This window comes from Vulpes lagopus, chromosome 22, assembly GCF_018345385.1.
Source record: "Vulpes lagopus strain Blue_001 chromosome 22, ASM1834538v1, whole genome shotgun sequence".
In the NCBI taxonomy this organism is placed as follows: domain Eukaryota; kingdom Metazoa; phylum Chordata; class Mammalia; order Carnivora; family Canidae; genus Vulpes; species Vulpes lagopus.
The window spans coordinates 12165319-12189372 of NC_054845.1; the positions used below are offsets into that span (position 1 = coordinate 12165319).

The 24054-nt window shown below is 36.2% G+C and overlaps 1 protein-coding gene across 6 annotated transcripts in view; it reads left to right on the forward strand.

The window, feature by feature from the left end:
• LOC121480649 (cytochrome P450 20A1) overlaps positions 1–19612 on the forward strand; it is a 61707-nt gene extending 42095 nt beyond the window's left edge. For 5 of the 6 annotated variants that reach the window (XM_041737376.1, XM_041737375.1, XM_041737379.1 and 2 more), the window contains 6 exons: positions 538–592; positions 2731–2851; positions 6876–6987; positions 8166–8230; positions 17320–17409; positions 17555–19612. In XM_041737376.1, coding sequence (XP_041593310.1) covers positions 538–592; positions 2731–2851; positions 6876–6987; positions 8166–8230; positions 17320–17409; positions 17555–17705 — 594 coding nt within the window. In that variant the 3' untranslated portion in view covers positions 17706–19612. Of the gene's footprint in view, positions 1–537; positions 593–2730; positions 2852–6875; positions 6988–8165; positions 8231–16033; positions 16444–17319; positions 17410–17554 lie in introns of those variants that run through there. The other variant, XM_041737377.1, reaches the window with a different exon arrangement.
• Positions 19613–24054: the final 4442 nt, after the last annotated feature.

Below are 24054 nucleotides of genomic sequence, written 5' to 3' on the forward strand. Positions count from 1 at the left end.
GACTTACATGACTAGGTTTGGCAGCTTGGCTTGCTCCCAGAGCGCCGGCGTGCCACTTGTTTGTGTTATTGTCGGGCCAAGGATGAGAGTGGAGCCATCATTTCCATGCCTGTTCATGGTGGGAATCTTTTGCCCACTCTCCACATACAACTCTTCATAGAATGGTTTTCTGGATGTGTGAAGGTGCAGAAACTGAGTGAGACTCCAAGGACAGCAGCAGCCTCTCCTCCACTGTTCGTGAGGCTGCGTTGCTGCACCAGGCCAAGCCCGAAAGATGGCACTGAGCCAGTTTGTTTGCAAAACACAGAGCAGGAGCCGGTGATAACACCAATAAATGTTTATTGCATCAAAAAGCCAATGCAGTTTTTAGGTTGTGTTTTACTTTTTTTTTTTTTTTTTTAACTGAAAACATTGTAAAGAAATACTATGCTTTTTTCCTTTTCCTTGACCCTAATTCTATACTATAGGTTATTTTAGTAGGGTCTAATACAGGCCACTTCACATTTTACACTTTCTAAACTTAGTTTCCTCTCCTAGATCCTTGAAGACAGTATGATATTTTCTCTGGCCAGTTGCATAATAACCGCAAAATGTAAGTATGAATTGATTTCTTTTTGAGATAGATTATAAAATATACACAGGTAAAATAAAGGAAACATTGTTTGCAAGACCGCTTTATAATTTTCTTTCTTCTAGACTTTTTTATTCTTGTTTGAAAGGCTTGATTCACACAGCTACCTTTTTTTTTTTCACCCCAGGTGCTCTATGCCACCTCTGAACATTGCCATAAATTTCTTGACACAGTTTATGGATTGTGAATTCTAGTTAGTGCCTTTAAAATGAACTGTTATTGACACCTTTCCAACCAGAGCAGTGAGCTTTTCAATTTCCTGCTGCAGCTTTTCACTTTGACTCCAATCCAGTTTGCTATTATTAAGGTCTACCAACAGAGGATATAGGCCACAGAAATCACGATTTAAAAGAACTCCTCTCTTGGTGGAATTGAAGGTGACTTTTATTTAAAATTCTAAAATGAAAAAAAATAAAAAAATAAAAAAATAAAATTCTAAAATGTGTGATATATTTCTAAGTTTCCTTACTGCTTTTTAGTTTAGCAGAGTACCATTCATTCACATGGTATTTATAGAAATTTGCATATGTTTATAGAAATATACTAATATAAAATGCTAAAGGAAGTATTAAAACATCAGTTTGAAATAAAAAAATTATGTTCATTTGAAGGATTTCATTTACAATTCTCTGTTTAAAAACAATGATTAAAAATGTAAACTTTCAGGATGCCTGGGTGGCTCAGCAGTTGAGCGTCGGCCTTTGTCTTGGAGTGTGACCCCGGAATCCCGGAATCAAGTCCCATATCAGGCTCCCTCCATGGAGCCTGCTTCTCCCTCTGCCTGTCTCTGCCTCTCTCTCTGTGTGGTCTTTCATGAATAAATAAATAAAATCTTTTTTTTTAAATGTAAACTTCCCTTATCTTTTTCTTCTTTGTAAAATTTTTGACATCTAGAGACGCTTGGATGGCTCAGCAGCTGAGCACCTGCCTTTGGCTCAGGGCATAATCCTGAATTCCCGGGTTCAAGTCCCACATCGAGCTTCTTGCATGGAGCCTACTTCTCCCTCTGCCTGTGTCTCTGCCTCTCTCTCTCTGTCTCTCATGAATAAATAATTAAATCTTAAAAAAAAATTTTTTTTTGACATCTAGAGATGTCCAAGTATTAGAGATTAAATGGAATTTTAGGTGGGGCACCTGGATGGTTCAGTCGGTTAAGTGTCTGCCTTCGGTTCAAGTCATGATCCCAGGGTCCTGGGATTGAGCTCCACATCTAGCCCCACATTGGGCTCCCTGCTCAACACGGAGTTTGCATCTCCTCTTTCTGCTCCTCTCTTCCACTTGCACTCGCTCTATCAAATAATTAAAATATATATATTTTTAAATGGAATTTATGGCATGCCTGGGTGGCTCAGCAGTTGAGCATCGGCCTTTGACCCAGGGTGTGATCCCAGGATCTGGGATTGAATCCCACATCAGGCTTCTTGCAGGAATCCTGCTTCTCCCTCAGCCTATATCTCTGCCTCTCTCTTTTTGTCTCTCATGAATAAATAAAATCTTTAAAAAAATAAGAAAAGGATCTCTGAATGTGGGGTTGTGCCATCAGCCGATTCCCAAGTGATTTTGAAAACCATTATCCTAAGCAATAACCAGTGCCCATTCTTGATCCAGTGTATTTACCATTACAAATAAAAATTTAGAATATTGATGTATATATAGGTAAATATCCTGCTACTTTAATTTGTATGAATCATTTCATTAGGTCTCCTGAAAGAACTGATAAATCAATATTTTTATTACACAAGGTTGGGTGAACCAGACAATCCATTACAGTTAACCAAGATTTAACACTCCTCCAGATAATGAAGTTTATTTATTATCATTATGGTTTAACTGAAGGTAAAATGCATTTTTGGCTTCAGTTACTTGCCAGTTTTAAGAAAGAAATTGCAGATCTCTTTAGGAGTATTATATAAATATTCATGTTCTGTTCAAAGAAGTACAAATCTTGTGAACAATCTTGTTTTATTTTTTGGTAGCATTTATGTATTTTCCATATCAGAAAAGAAAATACAAGAAAAAAAATAGTATATTTTATCTTATTCTACACCCAAACTATGAATTTGCTATTTTCATTGTTATTAATATGCATTTTTACTTAGTGTGCACCTGGGCAATCTGTTTTTTAACCACCTCTGAAGAGGTTCAGAAAAAACTTTATGAAGAGATAGACCATGTTTTTGGAAAGGATCCTATTACTCCAGAGAAAATTGAGCAGCTCAGGTAAGAATACAATAAAAAGAAGAGGAGATCATTAATAGGTAAATTTGATGTAGTTTAACTATCTTATTTAAAGCTAATGATAAGGGATCCCTGGGTTGGGCAGTTGGGTGTCTGCCTTCAGCCCAGGGCATGATCCCGGAGACCTGGGATCAAGTCCCACATTGGGCTCCCTGCATGGAGCCTGCTTCTCCGTCTGCCTATGTCTCTGCCCCCACCCCCCGTGTCATGAATAAATAAAGCCTTAAAAAAATAAAGCTAATGATAATATCTAGGAAAGGTTATATATCTTTATAGGACTTAAAATATTTACATACAGATATTATTAGATAATTTAATTTGCTTTTTAAAATCATAGGGTAGTTTTTGGAAACCTTTACATTAGACTATATAAAATAGTATCAGTGATGTTTAAGTAGGCGGACACTCCTATTTTGTTTATGGAAATGCTAAATGGTACAGACCTGTTGGAAAAGTGTTGCAGTTAAACATACACTTACCATACAACCCAAAAATCCTCCAAGAGAAATTTACCCAAGAGAAATGAAAAAATATGTGCATACAGAGACATTTATGCAAATGTTTGTAGCAATATTATTCATGATAGCAAAAAACTGGAAGCAGTTCAGATGTTTATCAACTGGTGAATACATAAACAAATTGTGTTATATCTGTACCTTGGAATCTTCCCAAGTGGTAAAAAGTAATAGAATATCAATATGTACAACAAAGTGGATAACTGTCATTATGTTAAGTGAAAGAAGTGAAACACAAAGACTGTATACAATGTGATTTCATTAAGGTGAAACTATTGTGATAGGAAGCAGATTGGTGGTTGTTTGGGGCCAGGAATGTGGAGGGGATCAACTGGCAGGGAGAATGAGAAAAGTTTTTAGGGTGAAGAAACTGTTCTGTATCTTGATGATGGTTGTGGTAGCAGAATTGTACACAGTTACTAACATTTACCGCATTGTATAGGTAAAACAGATTAATTTTTATATGTAGATAATACTTTAATTAAAAAGACTTTTTAAGGGACACCAGGGTGGCTCAGTGGTTGAGCATCTGCTTTTGGCTCAGGGCATGATCCAGGGATCCTGGATCGAGTCCCATATTGGGCTCCCTGAGTGGAGCCTGCTTCTCCCTCTGCCTATATCTCTGCTTCTCTCTCTGTGTGTCTCTCATGAATAAATAAATAAAAAATTTTTTTAAAAGATATTTTAAAAATAGCAGCTATGACTGTTGGAAGTCTGAGCCTGGGCAGCAGGCAATCAACTCTATATTGGAGCCTCTTTTAATCATAGAAAAGAAGATAGGGAGACTTCTGTTAACAAATTCTTCAGAATGTTGGAAGTTTTCTTTATTACCTTAAATATAACAATTTTTCATTTTAAAGTAGTACTTGTCACTTGAAGTTTTTATAATGCAGAAGTGTATGAAGTGGAAAGTGAAGGTTTTCTGTAAATGTATCCTTAAGAGATGACAATTGTTAAACTATTTCTACTATTTTTCTAGATTTTTCTCCATATATATGCATATATATTTAAAAAATTTCAGAAAGTTTTAAAATATAAAAATAGAATTCTTCTGTCAATTCCTTCTTTTTTCTAAATATTTTGTGGGCAGTATTCTTAAATGTATAACTCTACCACACCCAGTTAGCAATTAAGTTCTGTTGATTATGCTTTCCAAACATCTTATAGCTGGAAGTTTAATTTTAGTTCTTTTCATTGTCCCCACTCTATTCAGACCACTGTCAACTTGCCTGGGATGTTTCAACAGCCTTGGATGTTGCTCCCTCTAATCCAGTCTCCAAATTGCTACTGGAGCCTGTGACTCCATGCAGTAAACACTTTAGGTGCTTAAACATACAGATAACTTAGGACCAATACCAAACCAACAGTCTCTGGGCATCAGAAGTTTTCAAAAGCTTCTCAGATGATTTCAATATGTTCTATTTCTAATTCTAATGTTGAGAATCACTGTTCTAGTAATCTTTTTATATCTGCGGAGTCAACATCTGGGCAGATGACTCCCCAGTTGAAAATCTTTTCAGCGATGTCTGGTTGCCCTTAAGATAAAATTTAAACTCACCAACATGGTTTATGAGACATTTCAAGAGCTAGTCCTTATATTCCTTTCCCACCTTATCTCTTATTTGTGTCTGTTCATACCTTAAATTTAGCTATACTTAAGTTGTTTTGTTTCTTCAAAGCTGCAGTACTCTTTCTTATCTCCTGGCTTTTGCAGACTACTTCTTTTTTTTTTTTTTTTTTCTTTGCAGACTACTTCTTTGTCTAGATTCTCTCTTCCTTTCTCTTCTTCTAGCTAACTCCAGTTTTTCCTGCAGGTCCTAGCCTCAGGTGCTTATTTCTCTACAAAGTCCTTTCTTCAGTTAGATACTTCTGCCATGTGTTCTCCAAAACCCTGAATTTGCTTTATCATCACAGTTACTGTGCTTTTTAAACTGTTAATCCTTGAACAATCCTTGTTCATCCTACCTCTCTCTCTTTCCATGCCAACTAGACCTTGAGTGCCTTTCTATCTGTCCTATTCACTCTTGTAGCTCAGTATTCACTCTTGTAACTCAGTGCTTCTAATGTAGCAGGTACCCAATAAATACTTGTTCAAAGAAGGAAAGAAGGATGTTTCCTTTTTTGTTATGTTGGTTTTTTTTGTTTTTTTTAAATTTTTATTTATTTATGATAGTCACAGAGAGAGAGAGAGAGGCAGAGACACAGGCAGAGGGAGAAGCAGGCTCCACGTGCCAGGAGCCCGACGTGGGATTCGATCCCGGGTCTCCAGGATCGCGCCCTGGGCCAAAGGCAGGCGCCAAACCGCGCCTGCGCCACCCAGGGATCCCTGTTATGTTGTTTTTAAGTATTATAAACAATCAAAATTCCAACGCTTGCATTTTTATTTAAATTTCCAGTTGTTTCTGTTAATAAAGATGAGAGTTAATAAAGTCCTAAAGATGAGATTGATATTTAAGGATATATACAATAATCTAGTATTTATGATTAGGGACTATAAAGTAAGGCAGACCTGGGTTTGAATCCTGTTGACATCACTTCCCTGCTATGTGATCTTAGACAATTGCCTTATTTCTTAAAAATCTATAAAATTAAAACAGAAATAGCATCCATGAGGTTCTTACAAGGATTAAATGAGATACTGCATAGAAAGTATTTAAAAGAATTGGCTTGTGTTAAGATTTCAATGCATTTTAGCTTTTATTATTGTGATGTATGCCTAATATTTTTAGACATATTGCCAAGTTACCCTTCAGAAAGAGTGTACCAATTTATACTTTGAACAACTGGATAATGTATTTTCCCCCATTTTTATTAGTATTGTCTATTGTCATTCTTTTTCATTTTTGCTATTCTGACAAGTAAAAAATTTTGCTTTAATTGGCAATCTTTCCATTGTTGAGGTTGAGTATCATTTCACATGTTTCTAGACCATTTGTATTTTGTTGTATGTGAATTGGTTTTTTTTTTATTCCCTGTACATATTTGTGTTGGGGTGTTTGATGATTTTGATTATGGATTTTTAAAGAGCTTTTAGACATTACAATATACATACTTATTTTTCCCAGTTGTTTTTCAGTTGTACTTGTGATTGCAAATATGTTAAAAAAAATTTTCCATAGTTGGATTACTTGTATTTTTCTTTATGGTTTCTGTCATTGTGTCAGTATTTTTATAATTTTTGAGGGGGAAAGTTCTTTATTAAAATTTCTAAAATCTTTTATTAAAATTAAAGGACTTTTCTACTCAATAATAAAAATACTGTTTTGAGTTTTATTCTAGTACTCTTAAAGTTGTTTTTATTTGTTAAAATTTATATCTATCTGTACTTTATATACCTCTAATAAATAACTTACTTTCAAGCAAATTAGAATTATATAACTATTTCAAATTTGGAAGATTATTAAAGTTGTTGAATGACATTTAAAAATGTACATACATTTCAAACTGCCTTTCCTAAAGTTAAGAACTGTAAAAAAAATTCTTTTAAACAGATATTGTCGGCACGTACTTTGTGAAACTGTTCGGACTGCCAAACTGACCCCAGTTTCTGCCCGGCTTCAAGATATTGAAGGAAAGATTGACAAATTTATTATTCCTAGAGAGGTAGGAAACATGTGGCATGCTTAACTTATTCAGTTATGTTTTTCAGTTCTTTCAGTGTGTATTGAATTGTCTAAAATGTCCAATAAATGACCTGTTATTAAATTGAAGACATAGTTATTTTAAATGACAATGATATATGTCATTTTAGGGTATAAACAATATAAAAGAAAGGCTCCCTTCTTCACATGTACTACTGTTAATACTTTGCTGTGTATTTTTGTAGATCTTTTTCTGTGTATGTATATTACTCTGTATGTGTATATACACATATATGTATGTATTTTAAAAATTGAATTTATATGTGAAAGGTTGCTTTTCATATATTATTCATTAATTTGCTTGCATTAGGTGTATTGTGGTTAATTAGTACAACTGGTACTTGATACAGATCCAACTTACTATTTTTAATGGATATATATTATTCCATTGGAAGAGTGTGTTTATAGTAAATGCAGTCTCCATTGGTGGAAATTTAGATTACATCAACTTTTTGTTATTACAAATCATATACTTGTATAGGTATTGGGTAGAGCCTTAGAAATAGAGTTTTAGGGTCAAAGTGCTTATATATGTTAAATTTAAATTGCCCCCTAAGAGGCAATATATATATTTTAGTAACAATGTGTGTGAGTGCTAGTTCTCTTCATATCCTCACCAACTCTGGATTTATGAATTTTTTTACATATTTCGTATATGAAATATTGTCCCATTATTTTAATTTGCTTTTCCTTGATCATTGGAGAGATTGAGCAGCTTTTCATACATATTTAACAGTTTGTATTTCTTCTTTTGTGAATTATGTGCTTGTAAGTCATTTTTCTTTCTAGTAAACTTATATATCTTTTTGTATATTGTACATACACTCAATTATATGGAAAATATATTTTTCCTACTATTTATCTTTTACTAGTGATTTTGGTATGTTTTGTTTTTACTGGATGCAGGTTTTAAATGATCATGGTTAGGTCTGTTATTCCTTTATGATTGCCAGATTTGTCATGCCTAGGGAGGCCTTCTCTACTGTAAAAATCATCAAAATAATGACCTTTTCTTTAATTACTTTCTATTTTTATTTTGTATTGATTATCTATATTAAAAGAGCATTTAGGAGGAGTTGTTTCTCTGTCAGTCATTTTGTTTCTGTTAAGCCTTGACTAACTAGAGTAATTTTTTTGCAGACCCTTGTTCTTTATGCGCTTGGTGTGATACTGCAGGATCCCAGTACTTGGCCATCACCACACAAGTATGAAATAGCTCTTTATCTTTGTAATTATTGATTTTTATGTGTTTTGCATTCCTTTTGTAAATTTTGAGGAGAAAATTTAATGTGTGATAATGATATAATATAAAAGCCACTCCCTTCTCTTTGGTATCTTCTTTTTTCTTTTAAGATTTTATTTATTTATTCATGAGAGACACAGAGAGACAGGCAGAGACATAGAGGAAGAAGCAGGCTTCCTGCAAGGAGCCCAATGTGTGACTCTATCCCAGACCCTGGGATCACGGCCTGAGCTGAAGGCAGACGCTCAACCTCTGAGCCATCCAGGCGTCCCTCTTTGGTATCTTCTGTTCACTATTTTCTTTCATGAATCTGCTATCTGCTACTCATTGTCTTTCCTATTATCACTTCTATCCTAAGATCCTTTTAATCTCTACAACTATACTTTAATTTCAGTGGAATTTTGGAATTCTTTTGTTGGTAAGTTAGTGTTCTTATGCAGTTTCTTTGTTTTCCTGCTGTTGGTCTCAATTATTCATCTCTTTAGTCAAATTCAGAAAGTAGATGTTGTTTCTATACATGTTATATATGAGAATGGCAGGAGAAAGAAAAGGTGAAGAACAAAGCTGCTACTGTTGGCTTTCTAGATAGGCATCAAGTAAAATCCTGTCGGTTAAGTGTCTGCCTTTAGCTTCCTAGGTCCTGGGATGTATCAAGGAGCCTGCTTCACCCTCTTCCTCTCCCTCTCCCCCCTGCCTATGCTCTGTCTCTCTGTGAAATAAATAAATAAAATCTTAAAAAAAAAAAAAAAAAAGGGTTAAGGGCAGCCCGGGTGGCTCAGCGGTTTAGTGCCTGCCTTTGGCCCAGGTTGTGATCCTGGAGACCCGAGATCAAGTCCTGCATCGGGCTCCCTGCATGGAGCCTGCTTCTCCCTCAGCCTGTGTCTCTGCCTCTCTCTCTCTGTCTCTCATGAGTAAATAAATAAAATCTTAAAAAAAAAAAAGGGTTAAGATTTACTGCCCTGGTAGAAGGTTATATATTAAGTTGATTGGGGTTAAGACAGGTGTTGTGGGTGCCTGGTTGGCTCAGTCTTTGGAGTATGCAACTCTTGATTTTGGGGTTGTAGGTTTGAGCCCCACATGGGGTGTTGAGGTTACTTAAAAATAAAATATTAAAATAAAATATAACTGTGTTAAGTGTAGTGAGACAGGGTTGGTGGCATGATTAAAATACTTGTGCCTAGTTTTGGAGTGTATTAATGGGTTTATTAAGTGTTCTTATTTTAGTTTTTAATATTACAATTATATTAAAAGAAATCTAGTAAATGAAATAACAATCTTAAAATTTGCTGTAAGTAAAAAGTAAATTTTATATTCCAAATGACATAACAAAATTGAAGATATACATTGGTGGAAAAATTTATGCTTATAATTTTAAAAAACTAGTATTTCCAATTTTAAAATTGTTTTAAAAATTACCATGTGGAAAATGCCAAGTTTTTGCTAAATTTGAAGTGTAATATGAAAAATATAAGAACTTTGCTGGAACTTTTGACACTATTCCTGTTCCTCAAAAAAGAGAATCTAGGTCACAAATTGAAAATATTAAAAAACATATATGTTAAAATGTGGAAATTATTTCTAGGAATGAAATATAATCAGATTTAGGAAATGTTAGTAATAATATTGAGTACTAATGAAAACCTTTCTGAAGCTGGGCACCTCCCCTTGTGAGACAGTTCACACTAACAAAAATGTACATAGACTGAGACTCTGTAGAGACAATTACTTACTGTTTAAAAATAACTGTCACACAGAGACAAGGATGAAAAGATTAACTTTTTTCACTAAACTTAATGCTCTTGAGGCAAATGTAGTATGTTTCATCCCATTTTATAGCTGTGTAGTATTCTTTTATATGGAGATACCATAGTTTTTCAGTCTTTCATCCACTGGAGAACATTTGGGTTGTTTTGGTAATGCAGCTGCTATGAATATTCATGTAAGGGTTTTTGTATGAACATAAGATTTCATTTCTTTGGGATAAATGCCCAACAATGCAATTGCTGGGTCATATAGTTTAGTGCACATTTAGTTTTGCAAGAAACTGCCAGGCTGTTTTTGAGAGATTTTCACCTGCAGTGCTTGAGAGATTCATCTTCTCTACAGCCTCAGTAGCACTGACTGCTATCACTGATTTGTTTTGTTTTTTTTGTTTCTTTGTTTGTTTGAGCTGTTCTAATAGATAGGTGGTAGTATTTCATTGGGTTTTTATAAGTTTTCTTTTTGAGTAACTGACATTAACATATTCTCCCTATAGAAAAATGTCTGGATATGATTTATTTAATAAAAAGAAATGATAGAGGGGTGTCTGGTTGGTTCAGTCAGTTCAGTGTCCAACTCTTGATTTTGGTTCAGGTTATGATCTCAGGGTTGTGAGATCAAGCCCTTCATTGGGCTCTGCACTCTGCTTGAGATTCTCTCCTTTTACCTATCCCCCTGTCTTGCTGTCTTTCTTTCTCTCTTAAATAAATAAATCTTAAAAAGAAATGATAGAAATACATTATTACTATTACCATATTGGCAGTGTTTCAGAGCAAGAAAACCTGGGTCAAGTTCTATGATTTAAATAGATAGTAATATAAATATTACTCTATAGTAAATTATGAAATATTATCACATTTAAAAACCAGACTAACATATAAAATTCTCAACTGAAAAGAATGAAGGCAAGTATCAGAAACCTCAGTATGGACTGAGACCAAATGGTGATATAGCAGGCTCCTGAATTTCCTTCCTTTCATGGGCACACTCAGTGTTGCTCTGCATGGAACAGTTACCTTTTAGAGAAATCCAGAAGCTAGCTGAGTGTCTTATCACATTGGGCAAATGAGAAAATACGCATACTGAAATGTGTAGAAGGGATGCCTGGGTGGTTTAGCAGTTGAGCGTCTGCCTTTGACTCAGGAGGTGATCCTGGAGTCCAGGGATCAAGTTCCGCATTGGGCTTCCTGCATGCAGCCTGCTTCTCCTTCTGCCTATGTCTCTGCTTCTGTGTGTGTGTGTCTCTCATGAATAGATAGATAGATAGATAGATAGATAGATAGATAGAGAAAGAAAGAAAGAAAGAAAGAAAGAAAGAAAGAAAGAAAGAAAGAAAAAGAAAGAAATGTGTAGGAAAGGCTGAGACACACTCTTACCATAAACCCACTCCCAGCACAGTGCCATTTAATTGAGAGGAAGCCCCCAACTGCCAGCTTCTCCCTGAGAATCAAAAGGTTTGGACTGTACTGTTACTGCCCCAAATTGAAGACTCCCACCCAAAATACGGGTTTCTAAAATACTTAACTCTAAAAGCTAACAGGGCTTGTGTTCACAAGTCCCACAGGCTTATAGAAAACAAAGAAGCAGTTCTTTATTTTTTTTATAAATCTTTTTTTAAAGATTTATTTATGTATTTATGTATTTATTTATGTATTTATTTATGTATTTATTTATTTATTTATTTATTTATTTATTTATTTATTTATGATAGACAGAGAGAGAGAGAAAGAGGCAGAGACACATGAGGAGGGAGAAGCAGGCTCCATGCCGGGAGCCCAATGCGGGACCCGATCCCGAGACTCCAGGATCACGCCCTGGGCCAAAGGCAGGCGCTAAACCGCTGAGCCACCCAGGGATCTCCAAGAAGCAGTTCTTAATGGTGCATGATGGGAACACAAACACTTCCTTGGCTTTTGCCCCAGGTCTCAGCAAAAAGGGAACAGGCAAAAACTTTTCCTGGAAGGAGGTTCCTGCATATTTTAGAAGCTGCTGCCTGAGGGGCCAACTTCTAGTCAGCACACATTACATCTCCTTGTAATGACCATGGTCCTCCCTGAAGCCTGGGGGAGTCAGTAGGCATGATCTTCATCCAATTTACTCCGAAATAAAACTAAGCAACTCCCTTGTGTACACATCTAGGATCCCAATTTTATAGCTGCTATCTGAGGGACATGTCCCAAATTACCTAACTCTGGTAGCCAGGGGATCTTGTATTCATAAGTATCACAAGACAATAGCAAACAAAGAAGTAGTTGTTAAGGGACTGCTGGGTGGCTCAACGGTTGAGCATCTGCCTTTGGTTCATGGGATCCAGGATGGAGTCCCGCATCGGGCTCCTTGCGGGAAGCCTGCTTCTCCTTCTGCCTATATCTCTGCCTCTTTCTCTGTGTCTCTTATGAATAAATAAATAGATCTTAAAAAAAAAAAGTACTTGTTAATAGGCATGCATGTACTTACTGTGGCTACCCTCCAATGTTCAATCCAAAGGGGGTAGGCTAATGCCCATCTTCCAGTCTTTCTCAGGAAGGGATTTGATTGCTTCCACATTAACAAAGTACGATCCCTATCAAAGAATGAATAGTATTTTACACAGTACTAGAACAAATAATGTAAAAATTTGTATGAAATGATAAAAGACCTCTGATAGTCAAAGAACATCACTCAACATAATAAAGGCCATATATGACAAACCCACAGCCAACATCACCCTCAGTGGTAAAGAGCTGAAAGCTTTCCCTCTAAGATCAAGAAAAAGACAGTTCAGTCTCATCACTTTTATTCAACATAGTAACGGAAGTCCTCGCCACAGCAATCAAACAAGAAAAAAAAATAAAAGGCATCCAAATTGGTAAGGAAGAAGTAAAATTCTCACTTTTTGTACATGGTACATATAGAAAATCCTAAACACTCCATCAGAGAACCATTAGAGCTAATACATGAGTTTAGTAGTTTCAGTATACAAATTCAATATACAGAAATCTGTAGCATTTCTATATACTAATAACGAACTAGCAAAAAGAGAAATTAAGAAAACAATCCCATTTACAATTACCCAAAAAAACCCCAAAATTTAGGAATAAATTTAACCAAGGAGTGAAGGACCTATACTCTGGAAACTATTAAGACACTGATGAAAGAAATTGAAGGTGACACATATAAATAGAAAGGTATATCAGGGTGCCTGGGTGGTTCTTGATTTTGGCTTAGGTTCATCCATATTGTGTAAATACCAGGATTTCCTTCTTTTTTTATGGCCCAGGGATACCAATAAACATGAGAGTACAGATATTTCTTCATGATAATGACAGTTTCCTTTGAATATATATGTAGAAGTGGCATTGCTAGATCATATGGTAGTTTTGTTTTTAATTTCTTGAGGAGGGATCCCTGGGTGGCGCAGTGGTTTAGCGCCTGCCTTTGGCCCAGGGCGCGATCCTGGAGACCCGGGATCAAATCCCACATCGGGCTCCCTGTGCATGGAGCCTGCTTCGCCCTCTGCCTGTGTCTCTGCCTCTCTCTCTCTCACTGTGTGCCTATCATAAATAAATAAAATAAATAAATTAAAAAAAAAAAAGAGAGTCTCTTTAAAAAAATTTTTTTTCTTGAGGAATCTCAATACTATTTTCCTTTGTGGCTGTCAGTTTACATTCACACCAACATTGTACAAGAATTCCCTTTTGGGGCACCTGAGTGGCTCGGTTGGGTGCCTACCTTCAGGTTGGGTCATGACCCCAGTGTCCTGGGATCAAACCCTGCATTGGGCTCCCTGCTCAACAGGGAATCTGCTTCTCCCTCTCCCTCTTCTCCTTCCCCCTGCTTGTGCTCTCACTCACGTGCCCTCTCTCTCTCAAATAAATAAATAAATAATCTTTAAAAAAAACAAAACAAAACAGAATTCCCTTTTATCCATATCCTTGCCAGCATTTGTCCTCTCTTATCTTTTTGATAACAGTCATCCTGGGATGCCTGGGTGGCTCAGTGGTTGGGCACCTGCCTTCGGCTCAGTTGTGATCCCACGGTTAAGTCACACAGCGGGCTCCCTGCAGGGAGCCTGCTTCTCCCTCTGCCTATGTCTCTGCCTCTCTCTCTCTGTGTCTTTCATAAATAAATAAATAAATCTTAAAAAAAAAGATATGCCAACAGGTGTTAAATGGATATAGAAGTGGATATTCCATTATACATGTGTGTATATCTATATATAGACAACATAGTGAAACACTGAGCCATGAAAAAGAAGGAAATTCTATTTGTGCAACATGGATGAACGTGGAGATCATTATACTAAGTGAAAAAAGCCAGAGAACTGCATTGTAGCACTTATGTGTGTAATCTGGGAGAAGGAAAAAAAAAGTCAAACACACAGAAACAATAGAGTGGTCCTTGCCAGGGGCTAGGAGTAGGGGTAAGAGAAATAGGGGGCTGCTGATAAAAGGGTACAAACTCTTAGTTATAAGATGAGTAAGGTCTTGGATTTTATTTGTCAAATATACTTCAGTAAAGCTGAAAAAACAAAATTCCTTGGTATTTAGGATTAAACTATTTTTATTTTGGCTTTCATTTCATTCTTAATCCTTAAAATTGTGAGATGTTTTTGGCTGTTGTTATTGTTTTTATTTATTTTGGGAGGAGGGCAGAAGGGGAGGGAGAAAGAATCTTAAGCAGAGCCTGCCCTGGGCATAGAGCCCAACATGGAATCTGAAGCAGAACCCTGCACTGAGCACAGAGCTCAACACGGGGTTCAACTCCATGAACAGGAGATCATGACCTAAGTTGAAACCAGGAGTCAGACACTTAACCAACTGAACAACCCAGGCACCCCAAATGTGAGGTGTTTTGTAAAATAATTGGAAAAATCAAGTTTGATTCTTTTGTAATCTAAAACACATAGTTACCTTTGGGTAAAATTTAAGGTCTCAATTTTCAAGATAGTTTATAAAAGGAAAAACCTGGCAGGCTCAGTTGGAAGAGCATGCAACTCTTGATCTTGGATTTCTAAGCTTAAGCCCCCACTTTGGGTGTAGAGATTACTTAATTTTTTTTTTTTTTAAGATTTATTTATTTATTTTAGAGAAGAGAGAGCAAGTGAGGAAGTGGGCGGCAGAGGAGAGAAAGACTCCTCGCTAAGTATGGAGCCTGACACAGGGCCTGATCCCAGGAACCATGAGATCATGACCTGTGCCAAAAACAAAAGGTGGATGCTCAATTGACTGAGCCACCGAGGAGCCCCAAGATTACTTAATTTTTAAAATTTTTATTTTGTTTACTTTAAGCCCTACATGCAGTGTGGGGCTTGAACTCAATGACCTTGATATCAAGAGTTGGATGGTTCACCAGCCAAGCCATCCAGTTGCCTCAGAGATTACTTAAATAAATAAAAACTTAAAGGAGAAATTATTTGATATAATTTTTAAGTGGACTATACTGAAAATCTAGTATAATCCAGTAGTGAAAGGTAATTTACATTTTGTAAAAAGAAAAATGAGGGCAGCCTGGGTGGCTGAGCAGTTTAGCACCACCTTCAGTCCAGGGCGTGGTCCTAGAGACCTGGGATCGAGTCCCACGTCGGACTCCCTGCGTGGAGCCTGCTTCTCCCTCCGCCTGTGTCTCTGCCTCTCTCTCTTTGTGTCTCTCATAAATAAATAAATAAAATCTTTTAACATTTGGTTTTGAGAGGAATTTTTATGTTCCATAGTGGGTGAGGTTTTTTTGTTTGTTTCTATATATCCTATTCATCAGTGACTTTTTATAGAATAAAATTCTGTACAGTAGGGATCCCTGGGTGGCGCAGCGGATTGGCGCCTGTCTTTGGCTCAGGGCCTGCTCCTGGAGACCCGGGATCGAGTCCCACGTCGGGCTCCCTGCATGGAGCCTGCTTCTCCCTCTGCCTCTCTGTGTGTGTGTGTGACTATCATAAATAAAAATAAAAATTAAAAAAAAAAAGATAAAATAAAATTCTGTACAATAAAAAAAACCCTTCCTCTTTGGGGTCTGCCGCGGAAACAAGATGACGAAGGGGACGTCCTGGTTCGGAAAGCCCCGCAACCAGACGCGCGCGTCGTGCGGCCGCTGTGGCTCCAAGGCCTACGGCCCCGAAGCCCACCTGCGGCGAGTGTGGCTGCCCTGCCCAGCGCAGGGGAAGTGTAACCCGAGCGCCAGGGCTGAAGGACGGATGCCACGGAGACCGGTCGAATGAGGCTCCTAAAAATCGTATATACCGCAGATCCAGGCATGGAGTCCGTGGAGGAAGGACACCGAAGCCAAGAGGGCAGCTGCTGCAGCATCCAGCTCATCTTAAGGATTTCAACGATTAGTCAAAATAAACGTTCTGGTTTTAAAAAGTAAAAAACAAAACAAAACAAACAAACAAAAAACCTTCTTAGGGACACCTGGGTGGCTCAGTGGTTGAGCATCTGCCTTTGGCTCAGAGTGTGATCCCGGGACCCCGAGATCGAGTCCTGCATCGGGCTCGCCCCGGCAAGCCTGCTTCTCCCTCTGCCTTTGTTTTCTGCCTCTCTTTCTGTGTTTCTAATGAATAAATAAATAAAATCTTTTAAAAGCAAAACAAAAAAAGCCCTTCTAGCCTCTTCATTTCCCACTTACTAGTAAGTCTGAAGGTAAATATAATTGATGAATATAATTTTAAGTCTGGTGTATACAGTTTTAGGAAATACATTTTAATTGAAGAGGCAGTGTAAAATGCTTTACATATTGATGAGATGGTCTCATGTAACAGATGTTTTGAACACTCTTAAATTTAAATATTCATTATGTGATTTTGTATGATTTATCCTTATATCTCATAAAATGATGCACACCCATGTTACACTTTCATTCCTTGCTGGTTCCAGAGAAATATATTTTCTATCTATTGTTTAGTAATAAATTAAGCAGAAAGAAACTAAATATATGTTTAATAGTTTGAGAACATAATAGGTGAATTTTATTAAATATTTTTACTTATTTATTTTAGAGAGAGTGTGCATGTGTGCAGGGGAGGGGAAGGAGGAGGCAGAGGGAGAGGGAGGGAAAGAATCTCAAACTGAGATTCAATCTCAGCTGAGCACTGAGCCTGAAGCAGGGCTCAATCCCATGACCCTGAGATCATGACCTGAGCTGAAATCAAGAGTCAGTTTAATCAACTAAGTTGCCTCTAATGGTGAAATTTAAATACAATTGTGACAGTTTTTATTTTCAGTACTTTCCAGACTTTATTAGGTAACTATGTTTTTATAGTACAAATATGTAATATGGCAATGGAGTTCTGTTATGATTTTCCCCAAATCTTTTTAGATTTGATCCAGACCGGTTTGATGATGAATCGATGATGAAAACTTTCTCCTTGCTTGGATTCTCAGGCATGCAGGAATGCCCCGAGTTGAGGTAAGTGATAGAGAAAGCAAAGTGAAAGGAAAGATGCCAGACTTTATACTTAGAATTTTGATGACTGCTGATGAGAATGAGCAGTCTATATAATTAAAGTGTTATTGTTAATCTTTAGTAACCAGTCGACTTTCTTCCTGACTAGGTTTGCATATATGGTGGCCACAGTTCTTCTGAGTGTATTGGTGAGGAGGCTGCACCTACTTTCAGTGGAGGGACAACTTATTGAAACTAAGTATGAACTGGTAACATCATCCAAGGAAGAAACTTGGATCACTGTCTCAAAGAGATATTAAAATTTTATATGTTTAACTTTATGAAGGAAAATGATGGTTTAGAAAATCTATATTGAATCTTTTTATAAACCAAGTAATACTATACCTACTCATACTTCATTATGTAAATTTGGATTTTTGTATATCAGATTTTCTTAATGCATGATATACATTTATACTTATTGCATCAATATAATGATAGTTCTAACAGGAAGCTCTCTATTTTAATTTTTGTTTAATCACTTTCTGTTTTTTAGTTTTTGTTTTATCACTTTCTATGCCATTATCTTCATATTATTTTTCTTAGTTTGATCTCTAATTTTCTTGAAGAGAGACATTATTTTGCACACTTTGGGGAATCATGTTTTCTGAATATTCATAAAAGGAAAACATACCAACTTTTCATACTTTATATCACTTTAAAGGGGGAAAACAAGGACTTTCCATAATTTTATTTCTTGAATTAACATTTTTATTTTCTGAGTATAAATTAGTTTAAGTTTAATCATTGTTATTAGGTTGAGTGACCTACCTTGTACTTGCCTACTTTTATGCCTCCCAGATAATAGTGTTCATTTCATGACGTATACAAAGCTCATAATTTTGAATGGTTCTGAGTCGTTTGGAAACTACTGAATGTGTTTTGAAGTGCCACCTAAGTGACAAACTAAGATTGAGGCTTGTCTTACCTTCTGTTTTGCCGGAAATTTTAGTAGCACTATATTACTTAACCAATTCTCATTTGTGGGAAAAACTGAATCCCTAATTTGTTGTTATTATGTCATATAATGAACTTAATGATTATGAAACAAGAAAGCACCAACTAAAAACCAAAACCAAATTTTAAAAAAGAAAACAAACATTACAAAACATATGACAGGGATAATATCCATATGATATACATATGATATATAAATAGATTGTATAAGTTGGTAAGAAAACATAATAGATAAATGGTCAAAAGACATAAACAGCTTTTAGAGGAGGAAGTAGCAATTCAACCTTTAGGAAAAAAGGTCAGTCTCACTAGTAAGCAAAGAAATATTGGGGCTATTTTAAAAATATTTTAAGTGGCTTTGAAAATTTACACCTTGTACTGATAAGTTTTATATTTAGTATTTTTTATTGATAACACTGTAGTTTAGTCCACTTTTTTTGGTTACATTGTTCTTGAGGAACTTTTTTTTTTTAAGACAACTGGAGGAAATATGCCAAGTGCAGATAGAGAGGAAAGGGAGAAAAATGATAACTGTTTGCAAGTGGGTTTATTTTTGACACTGCTCAATTCCTCTTGTAATTTTAGTTTCAAGACTACCCTAGTTATTGAGTTATTTTATGCTGTGTTTATGGTCAGATAGCTAACATTTTAAAACTAGTTAGGAGTGGTTAAAATAGAATTTAAGAAATTAGATGCAGCTTTTATATCTGACGAAAATAGTTAATTTATGGAAGAATTTAAATTCTAAAACTTTAAGTAAAATGTATTCTTAGTTCTCAGCATCATGTTATTTCAAAAAGGCACACTGTTAAATTCCCTCCTATCATTTTGTATGGTTTTGTGTATATAGAGCATCTTCCTTTATTATCCAAGTACCTTAATTGGTTTAGAAACTGGCAGTGGAAAGTAGGCAATTGATATGTAGACCAAGTGTCCGTAAAATCAGATGAGATGAGGAGAATTTTAAAGCAAGTGAGACCTGATCAGCAATGATAAAGGGAAAAATAGGGCAGCTGAACAGAGAGTGAGGGAATTGGCATATTGCCAACATATAAGCCAATGTATAATTACTAATAATGATTTGAATTAAGGAAAATAAAAGAATCAGGTAAATAAGCAAATTTTATCTGTGGTTATGTGACTAACTTAAAACATTACACATAAGTTATCTTCTAGTGGATTTAAAAAAATAAAAATACTGTTAACCATGTATAAGTTTATCCATTCACTGTTGTTCTTACTCGGCCCTTTATATTTATCAAATGACTAAAATTGCATACCCTCAGTGTCAGTAATGGCTTGTCGTAGGACTCCTAAGTTTTGTAGCTTTTTGGGTTTTTTAAAACTACTTCTTATCTGATTTTGATCTGCATTCTTTTTGACTATTGATAAGTTTATTGTTAAAAACACCAGCATAGGACACCTGAATGCTTCAGTTAAGCATTCGACTCTTGATTTCAGCTCAGCTGGTGATCTCAGGGTCCTGAGATCAAGCCCCAGGTCAGGCTTCGTGCTGGACATGGAACCTGCTTAAGATTCTCTCTGTCCTACTCCTTCCTTCCTCCCTGTCTTTTTTCTTTCTCTCTCCTTCCCTTAAAAAAAAACAAAAAGCAAAAAAACAAACAAACAAAAAAGATTATGGAAAGAAAGGGCTCTTCCACACTTTGTGCTAATAAAATTCAAGGCAGAATTGATTCTGTGCATGTGTTTGGGAAAAATGACAAACTCGCATGCTGTTTTATCTGGCCCACAAATGTGCAGTTCCATTTTTTTTTATATAAGTAGATTCTATCTTATTTATAGACCCTATGTAAAAATGTATTAGTCTTGTTTATCTTAAAATAGTTTATATTTTAAAACAAAATGTTCTACTTTTTTTTTGTCATGAAAATTATATAGGTTTGCTGTAGAAAATTTTGGAAATACAGAAACACAAAAATAGGAAACTAACTCACCTGTAGTCCCACTACTTGGAGTTAGCCAGTCATAAATTTCTGGGGTAGCTGCTTCTGCTCTTTTTTATATCCACTTATAATTTTTACAGACAGATTATAATAATGTTCTCTACGTGTACTATCTTTTTAAAATTATTTTTATTTTTATTTATTTATTCATAAGAGACACAGAGAGAGAAGCAGAGACACAGGCAGAGGGAGAAGCAGGCTCCATGAGGGGAGCCTGACATAGGAGGACTTGATCCCTGGATTCCAGGACCACACCCTGGGCTAAAGGCGGTGCTAAACCTCTGAGCCACCCGGGCTGCCCTCTACATGTACTATCTTATGAACAAGTAGCATTTTCTACAATTGAAACATTAATATCCTTCTCACTCAGAAAGTAAGCACAGATTTTCATCATTTCTTTTTCTCTCCTCTTCCCCTTTGCAAGTATTATTATTCCTTTCAACACTGAAAATGGCTTTACTTCCTCCTCCATTTATCAAAACAGTAATTTATATATTGGTACATCTGAGTTGCTAAGGCATAGAATAGTATAGGTGTTGCAACGAGCATTTAAGAAATGAAATTACTCTTAAAAATATTATTTATTTATGTATTTGAGAGAGAGCAATTGAGAGAGCACAAGCAGGGGGAACAGCAAAGGGAAAGGGAGAAGCAGACTTCCCACTGAGCAGGGAGCTTGCTGCGGGGCTTGATCCCAGGACCCCGGGATCATGACCTGAGCAGACAGCAGAGGCTTAATTTACTGAGCAACCCAGGTGCCCCTGAAATTACTCTTCTATCCTAAGAAAATTATAATTAAATTCAGATTGAGGTGGCATTTCAGCTTTTAGGAAGAAATCTTAGAGTCTCTATTGTTGTTTTTGGACTCTGGGGCAAACAGATTAAGATTCTTCTCTTGAAGCCATCTTCATTTTTTTCTCCAGATCCATGAAAAGTGCTGTTAACCTATAAAATGTACTTTTTTCACATGTGGTTATATTGACAGATTGAAAACTGTTTAAACAATTCTACTGAGTCTCTAAAACTGAGGGCATGGGCCAGTAAATATCATGGAGTAAGTAAGGTTAGTAGTTATGAGAGGATAGCTTGTGAGAGAAATGGACACTATTTTCAAGGGCAGGTTTATATAATATCAACAAATTGATACTAGTGACCTTATTTCTCTCCTCAGCCAGTCCTATGCTTGATTCCTAAGTACTAAGACCAATGATTAAGGTAGAAAGGGAGAAGGGGAGTGGGGGTGGGTGGGTAGGTAGGACAACAAAGCAGTTACTGTTACTACAGAAGTCAGAGGAAATCAGCACAGCCAGAAAGGCTTAGTACAATGTTGCTTTGAGGCACTGTGTGTGCCTTCCACTGATAAAAAGGAGTGAGACTGAATTTACAGCAAGAGTTAAGCTCAAGTAGAAAGGGGAGTGGAAGGAGCATTTGTTATAAACCAAATACTTTATATACCTTTCTTTAGTCCTTTAGAGCATGGTTTTTCATTCCTGCTGGAAAAAATACTATAAATGAATACAGGCATATAGTTGCTAAGAAATAGAAGGTAAATGATCTAAATTTCAAATTAGTATCTTCAGTGGGGTTTATTGACGTATTTTGTTATTTAAGGGGGAATCAAGCTATAGTTTCCAATGATGTAGTGTTCATAATAGTTACAGAAACTAACTAAAAAAGGTATTGTAAAAGCAGTATTAAAAGAAATCTTAAAAAAAAAGAAATCTTAAAGAAAACTAATGCTACCAACTCAGCCATATCTATAATTGATTAAATTTTTTCCTGTTTCCACATACATATATTTTTACATATTGCCATCATAACAATATGGTTTGCTTTTCACTTAATGAATTTTAAACATTTTCCTTTGTTACTTTTGTAAGTGCTTTGGGGAATAGATTTTAGGGGGTAATAAGGGGAATAGACTTAAACTAAAAATAAAATAAATAAGATAAAAATCTATGAATTAAGCACTACTTTTATTTTGATGACACTGAGTGACTGAATGGATAATTGTAAAACTGGAGTTGGGAACCATTTTTAAAAACATCCAGGCGATAAACAAAGGGGCAGGAAGGACATTCCTCTTCCGTTCAACTCCCTTGTGTAATCGATTTACAGTTTGGGGCTTTCTAGAAACTGGGAATGCATCTTGTTATAGCATGTAATAAAATGTCACGAGTAAATAATACCCTGTTTGGTAATTAAAAAAAAAAAACCCACAATTTTATTTATATCTGAAATACTTGCAAATTCTTGTTATAATTTTTAACACAGGATAGTAGGAAACAAAACTTTACTTGACCATTTTAAGTATGTTATAAAGTTGTAAAGATTGCCAAAAAGGCAGTCGGGGGATCCCTGGGTGGCTCAGTGGTTTGTCACATGCCTTTGGCCCAGGGCATGATCCTGGAGTACTGGGATCAAGTCCCACGTCAGGCTCCCTGCATGGAGCCTGCTTCTCCCTCTGCCTGTGTCTCTGCCTCTCTCTCTCTTTCTCTCTCTCTCTGTGTGTCTCTCATGAATAAATAAATATTTTTAAAAAAAGGCAATCAGTATTTTTAAAGAAATGATTGAAATCTTCGTTGAGGTTTTCTGTGCATGTAGAATAAAGTAAAGGTGATTACTAAATAGTTGAGTTTTCTAGGTAGCCAAACTACCTCTAATGCTAGTAGAACTTTGTGATATGCTAAATATCCCATGACTAGACATATTTAAAATGTTTTGTGAACATCTTTTTGGTGGTGCCTATACTAGGTATGAACATAGATTTATAATGATTTTTTTGTCATTATACAAAATGTCAACCAAAATAGTTGGGTAAGCAAGTAGTCCTTTCTTCCTTCTATATCTTATTAAACCAGGAAATCTTTAAGGAACACAGTTTTGTTTTTTTTTTAAATTAGGTTAGCGAGAGCATTATTTCCTAAAGTATGTTTCATGGAACACTGTCTTGTGATATTCTGAGGAAAAGGTAACTTAATCATACTTACTCTCAGATTCTCTATATTTTTTCTCAGATATTTATAATACATATTGATATATCAGAAGTGCTGAGAATTCATCTGTAGAGAAACTTTTTTTTTTAATGCAAATTTTTTTTAAATTTTTTTTTTATTTATTTATGATAGTCACAGAGAGAGAGAGGCAGAGACATAGGCAGAGGGAGAGGGAGAAGCAGGCTCCATGCACCGGGAGCCCGACGTGGGATTCGATCCCAGGTCTCCAGGATCGCGCCCTGGGCCAAAGGCAGGCGCTAAACCGCTGCACCACCCAGGGATCCCGAGAAACTTATTTTAACTGACATAACCCTGAATGTTCCTATTTTTTTTAAAACATTTTTATTTATTCATGAGAGACAGAGAGAGAGAGAGAGAGGCAGAGGGAGAAGCAGGCTCCATGCAGGAAGCCTGATGTGGGATTCAATCCCAGGACTCCAGGATCACTCCCTGAGCCAAAAGCAGATGCTCAACTGCTGAGCCACCCAGGCATCCCTTCCTAATGTTTTTGATGTAGGTTCCCCTTTTTTCAGTTTTACCTTTTATTCTGTAAAACCACTATTTCATGGAATGAGTCTTCTGAAGAACAGAACCCTTTTTGTCCAACATGACCTAGAGACAAATAGTAGTCTTAAGGAATGTCTGTCTTGGCTAGTTCCTTAAACTATGTGTGGTCCAGAGGCTCTCTAGCT